The 15,203-nt window shown below is 38.6% G+C and overlaps 1 protein-coding gene across 2 annotated transcripts; it reads left to right on the top strand.

Annotated features, from left to right (window-relative positions):
* The first annotated feature begins 994 nt into the window (after window positions 1-994).
* Window positions 995-11,252, top strand: LOC131891955 (glutamate receptor ionotropic, kainate 2-like). Of its 2 annotated transcripts, none has more exons than XM_059241661.1 (18): window positions 995-1,153; window positions 3,363-3,595; window positions 3,653-3,873; window positions 3,933-4,045; window positions 4,103-4,174; window positions 4,604-4,774; window positions 4,840-5,046; window positions 5,111-5,300; window positions 7,063-7,205; window positions 7,276-7,546; window positions 8,763-8,861; window positions 8,926-9,194; window positions 9,260-9,413; window positions 9,476-9,636; window positions 9,696-9,931; window positions 9,993-10,116; window positions 10,183-10,415; window positions 11,098-11,252. In XM_059241661.1, exons 2-18 carry the CDS (start codon window positions 3,366-3,368, stop codon window positions 11,180-11,182), a joined length of 2,979 nt encoding a protein of 992 aa, XP_059097644.1. In that variant the 5' UTR covers window positions 995-1,153; window positions 3,363-3,365; the 3' UTR covers window positions 11,183-11,252. The 2 variants fall into 2 exon arrangements, with proteins under 2 accessions (XP_059097644.1, XP_059097643.1); XM_059241660.1 differs by having other exon boundaries at window positions 11,083-11,252.
* The last annotated feature ends 3,951 nt before the right edge of the window (window positions 11,253-15,203 follow it).

Here is a 15,203-nt window from a genome sequence, read left to right as displayed (position 1 = left end):
CAAATCATCAATGTTCCCCTTGGGCCACCAGCGGTTCAAAACATTGCAAGATACTCTTTATGCACCCCAGGGAGTGCTAGAGTCGTCTCAAACAATAAACAATAAACAGTAAAGTGTGGACCAAGAAATCCACAAAATAACAGCCCCCAAAAAGGTAAAGGATAATTTCGGTTCAAACTAAACAGAATATCAATCCTAACAAGGGGACTTTTGAAATCGGGGAGCCAAGAGGAACAACTTTAATAATACATATTACATGTTCGCGCTTAATCCATAAAATGATAATGTAAACCAAACATGGACCTAGTCGCGGTTTTCTTCTTAATTGCTCCGAGTTTTGCTCCGGGTCTTTTGGGATATTGCTGAAGGCTATAGGAACACCATTTTGATATATGTTGACAAAAATGACAAACAGGTTGAAGTCATACAAAGTTAATGGCTTTGTACCATAAACTCTTCGAGCACCAAAATTCGCCACCTTCTTTCAATGTCATGATTTCAAGACTATCGGCAAGAACATGCAAAAAAGTGCGAATGCAAGTAAAACAGACACAACCATTCAGAAAAGGTGAAGTTACAAATTAAATCAAATAAATACCTTAGACTGCGAATAGGTGAACCCGAAGCAATGGAAAAATGAACTCTCCTGAACATTTTTGTGTTTGCAGTAGACCCTAGACCTATTTTCTGTCCCCAAGAATGAAATGAAGTGTATTTTTATCTCGAACAAACTTGTCTAGAAACACGGCTAGATTAACTCACAGCTTCCAACGACATCAAAGGATGCCGCTAATGAGAATTCATCTCGCCACCATACATACTGTAGTTATCTTACAAACCTATGAGCTCTACTACATTAAGCACAGTCTCCCCTCTTCAAGACGAACATTTCTCCGTGAACTTGGACCGAATCGCTCTTCTACTATTTCCTTGGCTCATTTTGCACTTTAGGCCTTTGTTGTTGGGGGTAGGGATGCAGGGGGGAGGGCGCATTTTGCTTGACTGGCCTCGAAATTGTTTGGAATCCGTCCAAGAACTTTCATGACAAGTTCTACCTGGGACTGAAAAGCACATCCGAAAGTTTTGTGGGAGCGGAAAAAAATGACAATAAATCTGAACCAGACGGTTTGAGTTACATAAACAGACGCAAAAGGTAAGATCCACTTGGTATTCGTTCATGTTTATTTAATCCTTACTTATATAAGTGAGAGTCTGGTCGCATTTGCATTGATCTTTTCTCGAACCCAGCCCATGGCCTTCACCTGATTGACATTTTTTATCATACCATCTGATTTTTGCACTAAGAAGTAAGGGAGTCATCTTTTAACTGACCTCAGATTTGAAACAGATCATTCTTTTTTTTTGGTTTGGTTTTTCACGGGCTTTTCTAACCGCTACAGGGAATGTAATCCCCAGTACTATTAAAATAAAAGGTTATAATTCGTCTATTTAGTACCTTTCAATTTTTATATGAAAATAATGAATAAAGAGGTTAAAAGTGTTGATGATGATACTTCTTCATCTGATTTTGAAATATAGAAATAATTAATCCACATAATGCATTCGCTTTTGGACCACTGATAGACTACTAAAAGTTATTTTTTTCCAATGCGCAAAAGTTTGCAAATACATTTTGTTTTTGTTTTTTGGGTTGAGGGATAAACCATGTTTTTCTGGAAGTGATTTAGCATGAATCAGGAAACAATCTACGTAATGAAAATGTCTAGTGAGCTAACTATCCAACTGAATCGGATGAAAATCAAAATAATGTTAAAAATAAAAGCCATATTTGGCCAATTTTTTCCATGCTCGAGAAATTGCCTTTGTTGCAACGTGCTACTTTTTCTGTAAACTTTATAAACAACAAGACGTGAGCCAAAACTAAATTTTAACGATCCTTACGCGTGCCAAAAGACATCATTTTGAAAAACGGTTGCTTCAATAGTTAGAGAGCTTTTGGTGCTTTGTCATTTGTGTTTTATGAAAAGCATGAGTCAATTCTGTAAAATTTTGAGTGGAACCAAAAATCATCCTGGCCAATTGTGGGCAAACATTTGGTAGCACTTTCTTATCTTCTGTCACTTCACATTTAAGATCAAAATACATCAAAGGTTTCATTCTTATTTTGCTCCAATACAAAAGTGAATACTGTAGACATTATAGGTACAACTCAAAAACATTTTACTCGCTACCTTGTTATTGCCTTCCTCTGAAAAAGATTCTCTAATACAAGTTCAAAATTTATAGGTTTAGACCTGAGGATAAACCAATCAGTATTATTTACTCATGTTAGGGGCCAACTTTGTTCCTCTACCTGAAATTTGGTTTTAGTAGCATTTACAATCAACACTTGTGAGAGATTGCTTAAATTCACGATGGACTTTGCGTTTTGCCTCTGTTTTTTTTATATTGACAAGGATACACTTTAGACGTAAAAATCTATTTGGAGTAAAAGTTAAAAATAAAAATAAAATGATGGAAGAAATGGAGAAGAGGGAGAAAAGAGGATTACTTGTAAATTTGTCAAGCAAATTAAAGAGAACTCAGAGGAGATATGACAATTAGGTTTTATTTTTTGGCCAATGTTTTTGACTACGAACAATAGGTCGACAGAGAGGCAATTGGTTCCAAAAGTTAACCACTCTCACAAAGAAGAAGTCTGCCTTTGAGGACTGCCTGGCAAATGGTTTCATAACAAAGCCAGATGACACTTAACCTTTACGGGCAAAATTACTGTTCATTTTGCATCCAAACCAGTCCTTGAGCATATCTAAATGTAAGCACAAGATTTCACTTTCTTCTTCGTGCTTGATGTCTAATCTAGATGTCTAAACGTAAAGCTTGGAGCCGCATGGGAAGCGAAAATTAATATTTCGTGAAGGATCGTTGGATCATTTCCAAGGTTCATATACCCTTTACAAGATATGATCCTCTTTAAAGCGTTCAAAAGGCTTCTGAAGACGAAATGTTTTGTACCTGCCCACAACTCTGAGTTTTGGGTTTCCACCTTTTTTATTAATCCCAAAATCACTCAAAGTAATATTGATGTTTAATGAAATGTTAATGGGCATGGCATTTGAAGTATTGACTACGTATGTTGGTGAATATTAAAGGAAATGTCTCTGGGATCCTGAACCGAAATGACGTATTCCTAATGGAAAATTAAGAATGAGAAAGGTGATTTAGAAATTTAACTCCACACCCAATCGTGTTTGAACAAAACACAGAGTTGCCATTTAATTTCCTTTTGCCAACGATTTTTTGGCTCGTCTGTTGGTGCAAGTTCAGTTATATTTTTCATAATCTGGCTCCTTAACCCAAAGGCACAAGATTCCAGATGATATTGCACTATGCCGTTTCAGATCATGAAGGGAATAACTCTATTACTGGTGATGGCTTTGGTCACGCAACCTTTGCCGAAAGTGGCATCTAATCTTCCACCCCAAATACGAATTGCTGCCATCTTTGATGAGAACCAAGACGAGAAGCACGAGTTGGCCTTTAAATATGGTGTGGAACGCGTAAACAAGGACCCTTCTATCTTGCCTGGGAAAAGGCTCATCCCACAAGTTATCAAGGTCCCATCTGGAAACAGGTGACCTAACCATATTTGTGTCAAAAATTCTAGTCAACCAGAGCCTTTTTCCCACAGTTTTATAGCTGAAATGGAGACATGCAAGTTGTTGCCACAAGGTGTGGCGGCAATATTTGGGCCCCAAAGTCAAGCATCAGCTGATCACATCAGGTCCATTGTGGATTCTGTGGAGATTCCATTTATTGACACCAGGTGGAACTACCAACCATCTGCCAGAAAAATGGGTCAACAACAGGCAGAATACTCAATCAACCTTCACCCTGATGTGGAAGCTTTGGGTGCACAAGCGAACTTGAGTTGATTTGCAACATATTTAATAATATGGAATTGATTTTAGGCCAAGCTTATGTGGATTTGATTGAGCGGTATGATTGGGATACAATCACCATTTTATACGAGAATAATGACTCCATGGCAAGATTAAAGAAAATTTTCGATCGAACGGCTGAGGTGAGAGGAACAAATGAATCAATGCTCAGAAATTTTGAACCATTTCTTCGCCCTTAGGAAATAAATGGCAATTCCTTTCGGATCATCACAAAGAAGCTTATTCATCATGAAATCAAAGGCTACAGAGAGGTTTGTGCAAAGGTTTTATCAAACTATCTTTCTCTGGCTCTTCCATCTGAAAGTCGTAATGAGTACGAGTAGATGTTGTTGATTCGGTAGCACCTTTTAAGTCAGATTTTGCCAAGTTTTTGATAAGCATTCCAGATCAACCCAACAGTCAAAGGCTAGCCCGGTCTACTCAATACATAAAATTTCTTGTCAGACTAAATATCACATTAATTTTTTATCATTAACAGAATAATCGTACTGCGTATTGCATTCCCTTTAGAGCTTGATAAAGCCAGTGAAAAACAACAACAAACAAAAAACTCTTAAGTGTTTGATGAGTTCAATTTGTCTTGTAATCTTCCGACGTAAAAGGTAGGTTTAGATGTCGCTCTTTTCACAGGGGTAATTTTAGTAAGGAATTAGTGAATCATACCAATCAGTTTTTTTTAGATCTTGAGGGAGGTTTACGCGAGTAAAGCCACTAACATCATCTTGGATTGCGAGCGAGAGAGTATCCCTGAAATTCTCAAACAAGCTCAACAAGTCGGACTAGTCTCCGAGGAATATTTTTATCTGGTCACGAGTCTCGACGCCCATACGATCAATATGGAAGATTTTAAGGTACGTTTTACGCCATACCAAAGGACCTAATTCAAAGGAAATACTCTGCTTAATGGAATGCTTAGCATGGAGGGACCAATTTCACTGCCTTTCGATTGGTGGATGCAAACGAGCCGGAGGTCCAGAATGTGATCTCCAGCATTGTCAAGAGTGAAATCAACCGTGGCCGAATAATTGAGTTTCAAGATGGCAATTTGGACACAGACACCGCTTTGATCTATGATGGAGTTATGCTCTTTGCTCTGGCTTTGCATGAGCTGAGTCGCATCCAAGTAAGTGCGATTGTTTTCAAGCAGATTAGCATGTTCCCCTAACTAATTGTCTTCTCTTGGGCAGAATATTGACATTGTCCCATTGGATTGTAATGGAAAAATGTCTTGGGACCATGGCAGCTCGATGATTAACTACATGAAACTGGGAGAATTCACTGGTTTAAGCGACAAGGTCTCTTTTGACACCGAAGGTCTCCGGACTGATTTCTCACTGGATGTCCTTGAGCTTCAAGAAACTGGCTTGGAGACGATAGGTAAGCGTAATGTATCTTGGTTCCATAGTTTAAATTTAGTATTTCAATGAGAATCTCGAGGATATTTTTAAATGACGCTTAAGGATGTACAAAAAGGGCTCGATGTTGCCGTTTTTAGGACCTTTAACAATTATCTATGTTACAAGTCATGTAAACTTAAAACAATGTTTGGTTTGCATGTTACATTGCACGGTGTTACTCACAATACTGATAAAGTTTTTTTGCAAGTACCAAGATTTCGGATAACGATTTTCCTTGTTATTGAAACAAAAGAAACAACTTTTATAAAAATAATCTTGGATTCTAGCTCATATTAAAATATTAATCCACTTAAAACCTAAAAAGAGATAACATTTCCAAAAACGTAATCACTAGACATTGGGTGTAACCCTAGTTGCGTTTCCAACTAGAATTTTACTCAAATCCATGGAGCAAACGAAACGATATATTGTTTTCAAAGATTGCATTTGCATCAAATTTGACCACAAATTGCTCCGGTTATATCTTAAAGCAATTGCCAAGAAATATAATAAGCTTTTTCTATGCCTGATTATAAATGAAATATTTCAATTTTCTGAAGCAAGTAGAAAATCCAGAATATAGTATGCAATATAGCTTAAAACTTACTTAAGGTCAATATTTCACAACTGTGATGCCATACTCATCAATCGCAACTCTAATCAAGCCTAATCTTGAACTTTGACAAAATTCAATTAACACATAATAAATACATCTCTAGTGCGTAGAAATTATTTATTGCAAGAAGTGACAAATTTGAAAATTGAATTGTCTCATTTATCGTTCAAATATTTAAAAAACTTCATAGGATAGTGTAGCTTTTGGCACTTCAGTAAAATGAAAGGAAATTTTGCATCTTTTGCAAGTTTTAAGCGACATTTTTTGCTACTTTTAGCTTTTAAAGAAATCTTAAATAAAATGGAGAAATATTAATTCTTTTCGTGTCATTGAAAAAGAAATTCATATTCCTTGGGAATAACTGGAAACACCATAAGGCCGTTTTTCTATCTTTTAAGGCGTGAAACGTGAAAGTTGTAATAACTAAGCATGTTCTTAATAGAAGTTTTTGAAATTTTACGTCAATACATAACTAAGAGTTTGTTTAATACTGATTGACTACGTTTTTGACAATGATGCATTTTAATGGGCTTTAAGTTATCTTACACACTTATCTGAGCTACTTTTAAACATGTGTTTTGCACAAAAGTTGTTTCTTTTGTCTCTTTGACAAAGAAAAACATATCTAGATGTCTTGGCATTTGAGCACTCACTTGACCAGAAAATATAATCACTTGGACCTGTAAGCTAAACAATAGTCAAACTACACATGATCGTATTTGTCAAAACGTGGTTCCTGTATTCTTTTTGTCCCTGTTCACTGGCAGGAAAATTAAAGCAGCTTCCTTTGATAATTTCTATCAAGGCCTATGGTTGGTACATCTTATTCAACCAAATGTCGGTCGTCGAGGCCTACTCTTGAGACGAAATAATGTTTCCCACGACCCCTTTTTGTTTTTCTTGACGTAAAATATTGGCGAGGGAAAGAGCCAAGGAGGAGAAACAAAGCAGTATGTGAGGTTTTGTGAATCTTACGCAAGTTTTTGACACAAACTGCCCACCAATATTGGCTCTGCGATCGGTTTAAGCAAAAGTAGATCGATGGTTGAATTAGAAAAAACTCGTCTCTAATCTTGCCTATATCCAAATGAGTAACAGTACAAATGATATATGATTGATTTTGCAGGCACTTGGAGCGCTCCGTTAGGTTTGAATATGTCTCGTGTGGCTGAAATCGCGGCTATCTTCAACCCTTCCAATATCATGGCCAACAAGACGTTTGTGGTGACTCTAATCCAGAATCCACCTTACACGATGCTAAAAGAAGAGGTAGATCAAGTACCTAACAACTTAAAGCACATTCCTCAGAAAAAATTAAAGATTTGTATATCTGCTCAAGACAAGGAAATTGGTGGGGAACGACCGCTTTGAAGGTTTTGCCATTGACTTGATGTCTGAAATTGCCAAGGTGTTGCGATTTAACGTAACGTTCAAACTGGTGGATGATGGACGTTATGGAAGTGTGGACGAGCATGGAAATTGGGATGGAATGATCCAAGAGGTTCTCATTGGAGCAGAGAATGGAGGAGCTGATTTTGCAGTGGCAGATCTTTCTGTGACCTCAGTTCGGGCCCAAGCTGTGGACTTCAGTATGCCATGGATGAATCTGGGTAAGACAAATCTCCAAGTTCTGTTCCGCAACAAGCCTCTACTATTTGAGGCTAGTATCAGGAAGTTTGATTGTAATCAGGTGTGAAAAATGTTTTTTCTACTGCATGAAGAAACCTCTTTTTATCCATATTCTCACCATCATAGTCTAAATAATCTATAATCAATAACCTACATGTGGAAGGAGGAAGACGGTGCCATTTATCTGATCCGCCACTCAAGATAGGAAGATTCATAATTCATAGTAATGACAACTTAGAGTTGGACATGTGGTGTGATGCAGGAAAAGGAACAAATCCAGTGAAAACTTTGCGGCGGATGAAGGCGTGGGATAGACACAGTATCTGGGCGGATAACGAAGGGAGAGAGGGTAGGAATTGAGGCAGAAGAACCACCAGGTAATAGCGAGAGTATTGGATCTGAAAGGAGCAAAGAGCATCAACAGATCGGAAATTCTTCACAAGGAACGGACAACCTAGACTACTATTCATACGATATGTACAAATGTTGTTATCAAGAAGCAAATTGAACAGAGTGCCAAATGGGCTAATAGTTTTGGCCTGTTTGGACTTTTTAAGCCTTAGCTTAACGTTTTCAACCCTCGCGTCATCAGTTTAAGAAACTATCGCCATCTGCCGTTCAATGGGCCTGATTCTTGCAAAGCGGCTCGTTTAAAAGGGCAATTTTGACAAAATATTGGGCGAAATTGAGATTAAAGTTCAGCCTTCCAATGTGTAACTTGCGAAAGAGTTTGTGTGGACACAGCTAATGTGTAAAATTGTCAGTAGCAATAGGGCATGTCAAGTGAACGTGTTCATGAACAACTGACGTTATTCTATGGAGTAAAAGCAAAGACAACAAACATGCCCAGCCAAACCGCGCAGTGCATGCATTGAATTTTGACATTTATTTCATTTTACTTGCTTGTCTAAGCAAACAGCATTGTGGTATTTTTCGACCTTTTCAAAATAAGTTATTATCTTATTATAACGTGCGATCATATTGATTAAGAAACAACGATTCCTCAAAGAGAATGGAGTCTGGAGGTCATACAAAGCTCTGTTAAAACGGAAGAATAACTTTAGGTTCTTTAGTTTCAGTTTTCCAATGTACTGGCTTTAGGTCGAATGGTACATGTAAGGCCCCAATTACCTGCCGAATGAGTACTCTTTTGCTGGTTTAACGTGAAAAAAAAACAAAAACAGACGTTGCTTTCAGGGATCTCCATTATCTTCATCAAACCAAGAAGAGCTCCCCCAAGTTTCCTTTCTTTCTTGTCTCCATTCACGACCGAAGTGTGGATTTACACTGGGCTTAGTAAGAACCTTCCATAATCGAAGGCTTGAATCATGCTTGATTTCAACTTCACTCAACTTTCTAGGCTATGTTTTGGTGTCCGTGGTCCTCTATATTCTGGCCCAGTTTTGCCCCCAAGAATGGAATAACCCGTTGCCTTGCATTGAAGAGCCTGAAGAGCTGGAGAACCAATTCTCAATGGCCAACTCTTTTTGGTTCACCATTGGCACTTTCCTTCAGCAAGGCTGTGATGTGGCACCCATCGCCATTTCCACACGACTCTTAGGAGGCATGTGGTTCTTCTTTGCTATGATCATGGTGGCATCTTACACGGCCAATTTAGCCGCTTTTTTGGTTCGGGATACGAGTGTTTCTTTAATTCTTCGGATGATGTCAGTTTTGGTATATTTGCCTTGCAGACTGTCGAGACATTGGAAAAACCAATTGACTCGGCTGAAGATTTAGCTGGGCAGACCGAAATCAAGTACGGCGTGCTTGAGGGAGGCTCTACGGAGAGTTTCTTCCGCAACGCTGAACTTGAGCCATTCAAAACCATGTGGAAATTCATGGACTGTAAGATGCAAATGATGCCATGAAATGGAGAGTTGTTATGTCACATCTTTAAATTCGTTTAGTGCACCGATCTGAGGTCATGGTGACGTCTAATGGAGAAGGACTGCAGAAAGTAGAAGACACTGATGGAAAGTACGCTTACTTGATGGAAAGTGCCTCCATTCAATATATCATTGAACGAAATTGCAAGCTCACTCAAATAGGCGGAAATTTGGACAATAAGGTAAAAAAAATCGCCCGTGTTCTACTTAAGTAACATAAGTTCACCGAGATGCTTTTTAGGGCTACGGAATTCCAATGAAACATGGATCCCCGTATAAATCATTGATTGATTCCGCGATTTTGGAGCTCCAAGAAGGGGGAGTCCTTCACAACTTGAAAACAAAATGGTGGAAGCAGAAGCGAGGAGGCGGAGCGTGTGTTGACGGAGGTGGTGGTGAAGGCAGTGTTGCCGAATTGGGCCTTCCAAATTGTGCCGGAGTCTTCATTGTCACTGTTGTTGGCTGTTTGATAGCTACGTAAGCAATGACGTGCATAATCGTTCTCACTCTGATTCCTTACTCCAAAAAACCATTGCAGGGTCCAAGCATTTGTGGAGCTTCTAGTGGGAGCAAAGTATTCTTCGGATGAGTTGGGCACCTCTTGGTTTTCAGAGATTAGGGAGGAACTTCGATTCGCCTTCAAATGTCATGGAACCACCAAGGTGACCCATAGAAGGGAACTCAACAGCAGATTAGTTGTTTAATGAGTGGCCATGTTGAGTTTATAGAAAGTTCGAAAAATCTTGCTGAAGAACGAGAGCTCTTCGGAGGACGGTGGAGATGAGCAAGGTGGAAATGAATCTCACTCCAACTCCAACCACTCAACCGAAGAGGAAGATCCTTATCCACAGAGCCATCATTCAAAGTTCAATCCCATCCACGTGGAACACAGTCCAGCTAGTTCTCATAGTAATCACACCAAGTCTCCGACAGACGGCTCTTCTTACTATGGCGACAATGGGTATGTTTTAAGTGGTTTGGAGGTCTTGAGCTCACATGGGAGCGGTGATTTGTCTCTGGTAGCCAACTATAACATGGCACCGGCTCAAGGTTGCTTGATTCATGTACCAATGCAACGATTGTTTCCATCTCGGCCCAACTTCCTTCAAGAACAGAGCAGCTGGTCGGATGAGGAAGTGGACTAAAGCTAACACATTCTTGAGCTCTATTTTGACAGGTCATTAACTGTTTTTTTGTCCATGAGTGATTTTTACCTTTGTTACGGTTTCCTTCAATATGAGAATTGGGCCTTTTTCAATGGCAGCATGTTGAATGCTTTGGGATATGAGTTGATGATTTAAAGTTAAGGGGTAAAATAATTTTCAGAATACAGAATGATTAATTCCCTAGTTACTTTGAATTTCTAGGCTTTGCCTTAGGTTTCGTACGTGTTTACCACACTTTCAATTGTTTCTATGTCAAAATAAGTGATAGACCTCGCTTTGTGAAAGTTCATCTCTCTTATTGAAGATATCCTACGTTTAGGCCTTTTTGACTAGTTTCTAAACCATTGGAGTTTGAAAAATCGGTCCCCTACCTTCAGTAAAACTAGCGTTCCAATAATACTGGTGTTTTACGAGATAGTCATACCAATTTAGTTGTTCAGTGGCCATAATGCCCTTAATCAGTGTTAATGATTCCAGGATGAAGTCGCTTTCTAGTGGTCAACGTTCTCCTTCCAACCACTATGGCAGAACAGGAGGTAATCCATTCGAGTCCGACCATTGAAACATGATTAAATTTGCTTAAAATCTGCTTCGATCCTCTTTTGATAAAATAAAAATATGTCCAAGCCCAGGCCCTTGTGAGGAAGTGATTTCAGAACCTGCAATGTAGTCGAAGACATGATTTAGTCTTCGTTCTCTTTGAAGGCTTCCACCAATCATTGCGGTTTCAGAAAATATATACCAAAAACAAAGGGTGGAACAACTGAACGGTCAGTTCTGTCGAAAAAAGGGGTTCGCCAATTTTGGACCCAAGGAAGTTCTGAAAAGCGTGGAAATAAGTTCAAAAAAAGTAGAAAATGTTCAACTCAATCAGCAATAAACGCATTTTTTGGAATTTTCAATTCGAAAGACAAATGAATGTATAGGAACAACAGGATCCAATTGAGCAAAAGTGCCCAACCATGATCCAAAAGACGGTCTCATATGTCCAAGCATGTTCCACAGACATGGAGAAGGTGAAACTATGTCTCTTTTCATAAGGTTATCCTCCCACTGTGCAAACAGTAGTCTATGACTTAATCTTTAGACCCAGACACATTCTTTTATAGGGAATTATAGCCTGGTGTGGTTAAATCTGATTCTAATTTGTAATGAAGTTAGAACACCTGAAGGAATCTTCGCTTCAGGTGCCTTTAAAAGGAAGTAGTTTAGTTAAGTGATTCAGGAGATGGAGTGGGCAAGAAAAAAAAATCTTTCTGGGTTGTGTCGTATTTTCAAACCCAGATGCCGGTGAGAGTGTAGGAACGTGGAATAATGGTTAGCCCAGTTTCCTTACGTGAGAGAATTTCCGACATCCTCCTGATCTTTCTCTCCAGGATCTTTTTGATGCTCACTGATCAACTGCTGCCACGTCGAAGTGAGCGCCTCCTCTGGCGTCAAGTCTCTTTCATGTCGACTCCACTGATTTCGGATTTGTAGTTCAAAAATATTGGTTTTAGCTGTGTTTATATTTTATACTTCAGATTCGACGACTTCATAATCGTGTGGTGTATTTTGATCACATTTTATGATGTCATATTATGTAACGCGCGCATTTCAAAACAGTTATTGTTTACTTCCGTTTTTGTAGTTTATATCTCATTATCATTTCCATACTGTATGTGATATAACTAGTGGGAAGATATTGCATTCTCATGGCTCGTAGCGTAACATCAAAACTAATTGATCAATGACCTAGAAATAAACTGCACTTGAATCAGAAACGTCGATGTGTACAGAGCCAGTTTATGGAATGACACACCCTTGGACTGCCAGATAGTCTTAATCCCACTTTTACCAAAGTATTGATGAAGATCAATTGTGCCAAAAAAGTCCTTGAGGGAATGGAATCAAAAGGAGCTGTAGCTCCTACTCACATGAGCAAATGCTCACACTCAACCTATGTTCACTTTAAACTTGGTTCCTGTCATGCGGGCATGATATAAGATTGGAAAGGAGGACACAGGACGAATCAATGTCTCATTTTGAAGAGCCAAAGATTGAGTGTATTTTAAACAGCAAAAACATGGGTTGCCCACGACCATGAATCTGAACAGAAAAATACACAATACTACTTTTCCCCCCCCGTCGGATTAAGCATAACGAATAAACAAAAAATAGAAAATAACAACTACTTTGAACACATTTTCCTCTATCACAACGAACTAGATTGAAACCAACCATTGCTAGCCCTTCATCTAAGACCCCTGGTCGAAGCCAGGTTTTTATCAAGGATTTGAACAAGACCTGCCTATCTAAAGCAATGCAGTTAGTAGTGAACTTTCCGGATCCAATGGTACTTGAAAATAATCTAGCAAGCCATGCAGAATCTAGCTTGACCTGCTTGATTAAATCCGGTGGCAAAGAAAAGGGATGGATCGGTCAACGCACAGCCTTATTAAGTTGTCGGTAGTTTGTTACCAAACGGACTTTTTTCCACCCACTTTCTCAACGAAATGCGCCGGGGATGTCCAAACTTTTGGCTTGGTGCATGGACTTATAACACCGGCCGTAGGCAGTTCATCAATCAGATCATCCGTCATCTTTTTCAAATGTATTGGCACAATCCTTGCCGTCGTCACTTGGCATGGTTGCACGCCAACCGATTTGTCCATGTGAATGTGCATGTTAGGCCCCCGTGGTTCCTGCAGATTTCCCGCGTGAGTCCACCAAAATATGAAAAAAATCACCCCTGAATTTCTCAATATGGTCCACTTCGTCGTTTGTGACTCATCTAATTGAGGGAAAATCAGGCGGTAGAACATCCAAAGCAACCATGTCCTTAAATCCAATCAACATTAGTCCACGGAGATCTATGGAGACTACTGCTGAAATTGTCACGTGTTTCCCCGTCTTTGTAGATATCTCTAATTCCACAGATCCATCATTAGATATTGTTGACCCGTTAGCCGCTCTAAGCTTTGTATGAGATGGTATTGGGATCTCACCTCTTGGTAGCTTGCCCATCGAAAACACAGACCGAGACCCTCCTGTGTCCAGAATAGCTATCACTTGCTCTTCTCTTCCAGATGAAAAGGTACAAGCTAGAGTCACTACTGTTTTTTTTGGGATCTGATTCGACAATGGATTGACCACCGATATCCTTGCCGTGGATGGGCTACGATCCTTGCGCCCCTCAACATCCATTTTCTCCACGATCATTCCCCCTTTGATATGATCGATCCCTGCTATTGGATCTGTCTTGAGCTCTTTCAAATATTTCCTTTCCCGCCCTATTACGGGATGAACTCCTGCCCCTAGAGTTTTCTCGCTTGTTATAGAAGCGAGCAATATGTCCCCTCTGACCACAGTTGAAGCATACCCCATTCATATCTGATACCGCTACAAAAAGCCTTAAGAAACAACTTTGGTTGTATTACTTAATCCAATTCTTGACCACTTAAAAAAAAACTTGTGCATACCCTAAAAACTTAAAAAACAAACCAAAGTAATAAAAAACCTAATTCAAGAAAATTTTGAACAAACCTTTTTTTGCGGACCTCCTTACCGCTACTGGAAATGGAATTCCCAACAGTTCAAGACGAAAAACTTCTTCATTTTATTTCAATTCATTTGCCTACGTTATTTGTTGGTTTCATTTACTTTGAAATTATAAAAGGATCTTTTGAACCGCTTCTTTGTTATGTGAGATTTAATGGTCCAACTTTCATCGTTCTTAGCTTCAAAACGCCCTAGATATATCTTAACGTAAATCCCAAAATAATAAGTAAGTATTTTCAATATTCAAAATATATCTTTCCTTTTTCTTGTATAACTTCAAAATAGATCAAATGAAGTGCAAAACTTTACACAAAACCAAAAAAATACAAGTTTGCGAAATCTTATTTTAGAATCATCGAAAGTACACTGAGTTTAAAAACGTTACAAGTTTCACAACAATCGATGAGGGAAAAAGATATTAGATTCTAAATTTATTTAAAAGATAACGAATATTCATTCAAATATTTTTGTCTCCCTGCTGCACTATCATAAACAAAGAAATTCCCTGCTTAATGGCTCTTAAATTGACAAAAAGTGCCTACTCTTTACTTTTGCAGCATCTAATTACAATAATGCTAATTTACATTTTTTAGACAACAATTGCATAATAACCTCAACAAAAATTAACCTTTCGAATATAAGAGTTATTATTGGTTTCTTTTTTAGGCCTGGAATGAAGGAAATACCGAGAAATGTTGTTTAGAGACAGCTGATTTGTAACACGTTCCATGTATTTTATTTGACATGTTTCATAGAACTTCAAAAGAATGAAGGTGTATTCAATTTTCGGACAAAGTAAAGAGAAAAACAGTTCTTTTAAACCAATAATTTCTCGACCCCTCTATATCAAAATTACCACACTGAGATGCACAAAAGGCGAGTCATTTATTGTATCAAAATCATTTTTTGCAGATGTCCTTACCTCTGCCCAAGATTGAAAAATCTAGTTGTTACTAGAACTTTAAGTTTTAGTGGTGTAATTTAGATGTAATCTGACCTAGTAACCGATTTGTCTGATAAGTCGCTCAGGATAGTTTAAGTGA

Source organism: Tigriopus californicus, chromosome 12 (assembly GCF_007210705.1).
Source record: "Tigriopus californicus strain San Diego chromosome 12, Tcal_SD_v2.1, whole genome shotgun sequence".
Taxonomy (NCBI): Eukaryota; Metazoa; Arthropoda; class Copepoda; order Harpacticoida; family Harpacticidae; genus Tigriopus; species Tigriopus californicus.
This window is presented reverse-complemented; position numbering and strand designations above follow the sequence as displayed.

Bases quoted from the DNA above. Each gene is read 5' to 3' on its own strand.
- LOC131891955 (XM_059241660.1), top strand. From the start codon at position 3,366: ATGAAGGGAATAACTCTATTACTGGTGATGGCTTTGGTCACGCAACCT. The intron at 4,775-4,839 runs GTACGTTTTACG...TGGAATGCTTAG, and splicing joins TCAATATGGAAGATTTTAAG to CATGGAGGGACCAATTTCAC. The intron at 10,416-11,082 runs GTATGTTTTAAG...GCCCTTAATCAG, and splicing joins TCTTACTATGGCGACAATGG to TGTTAATGATTCCAGGATGA.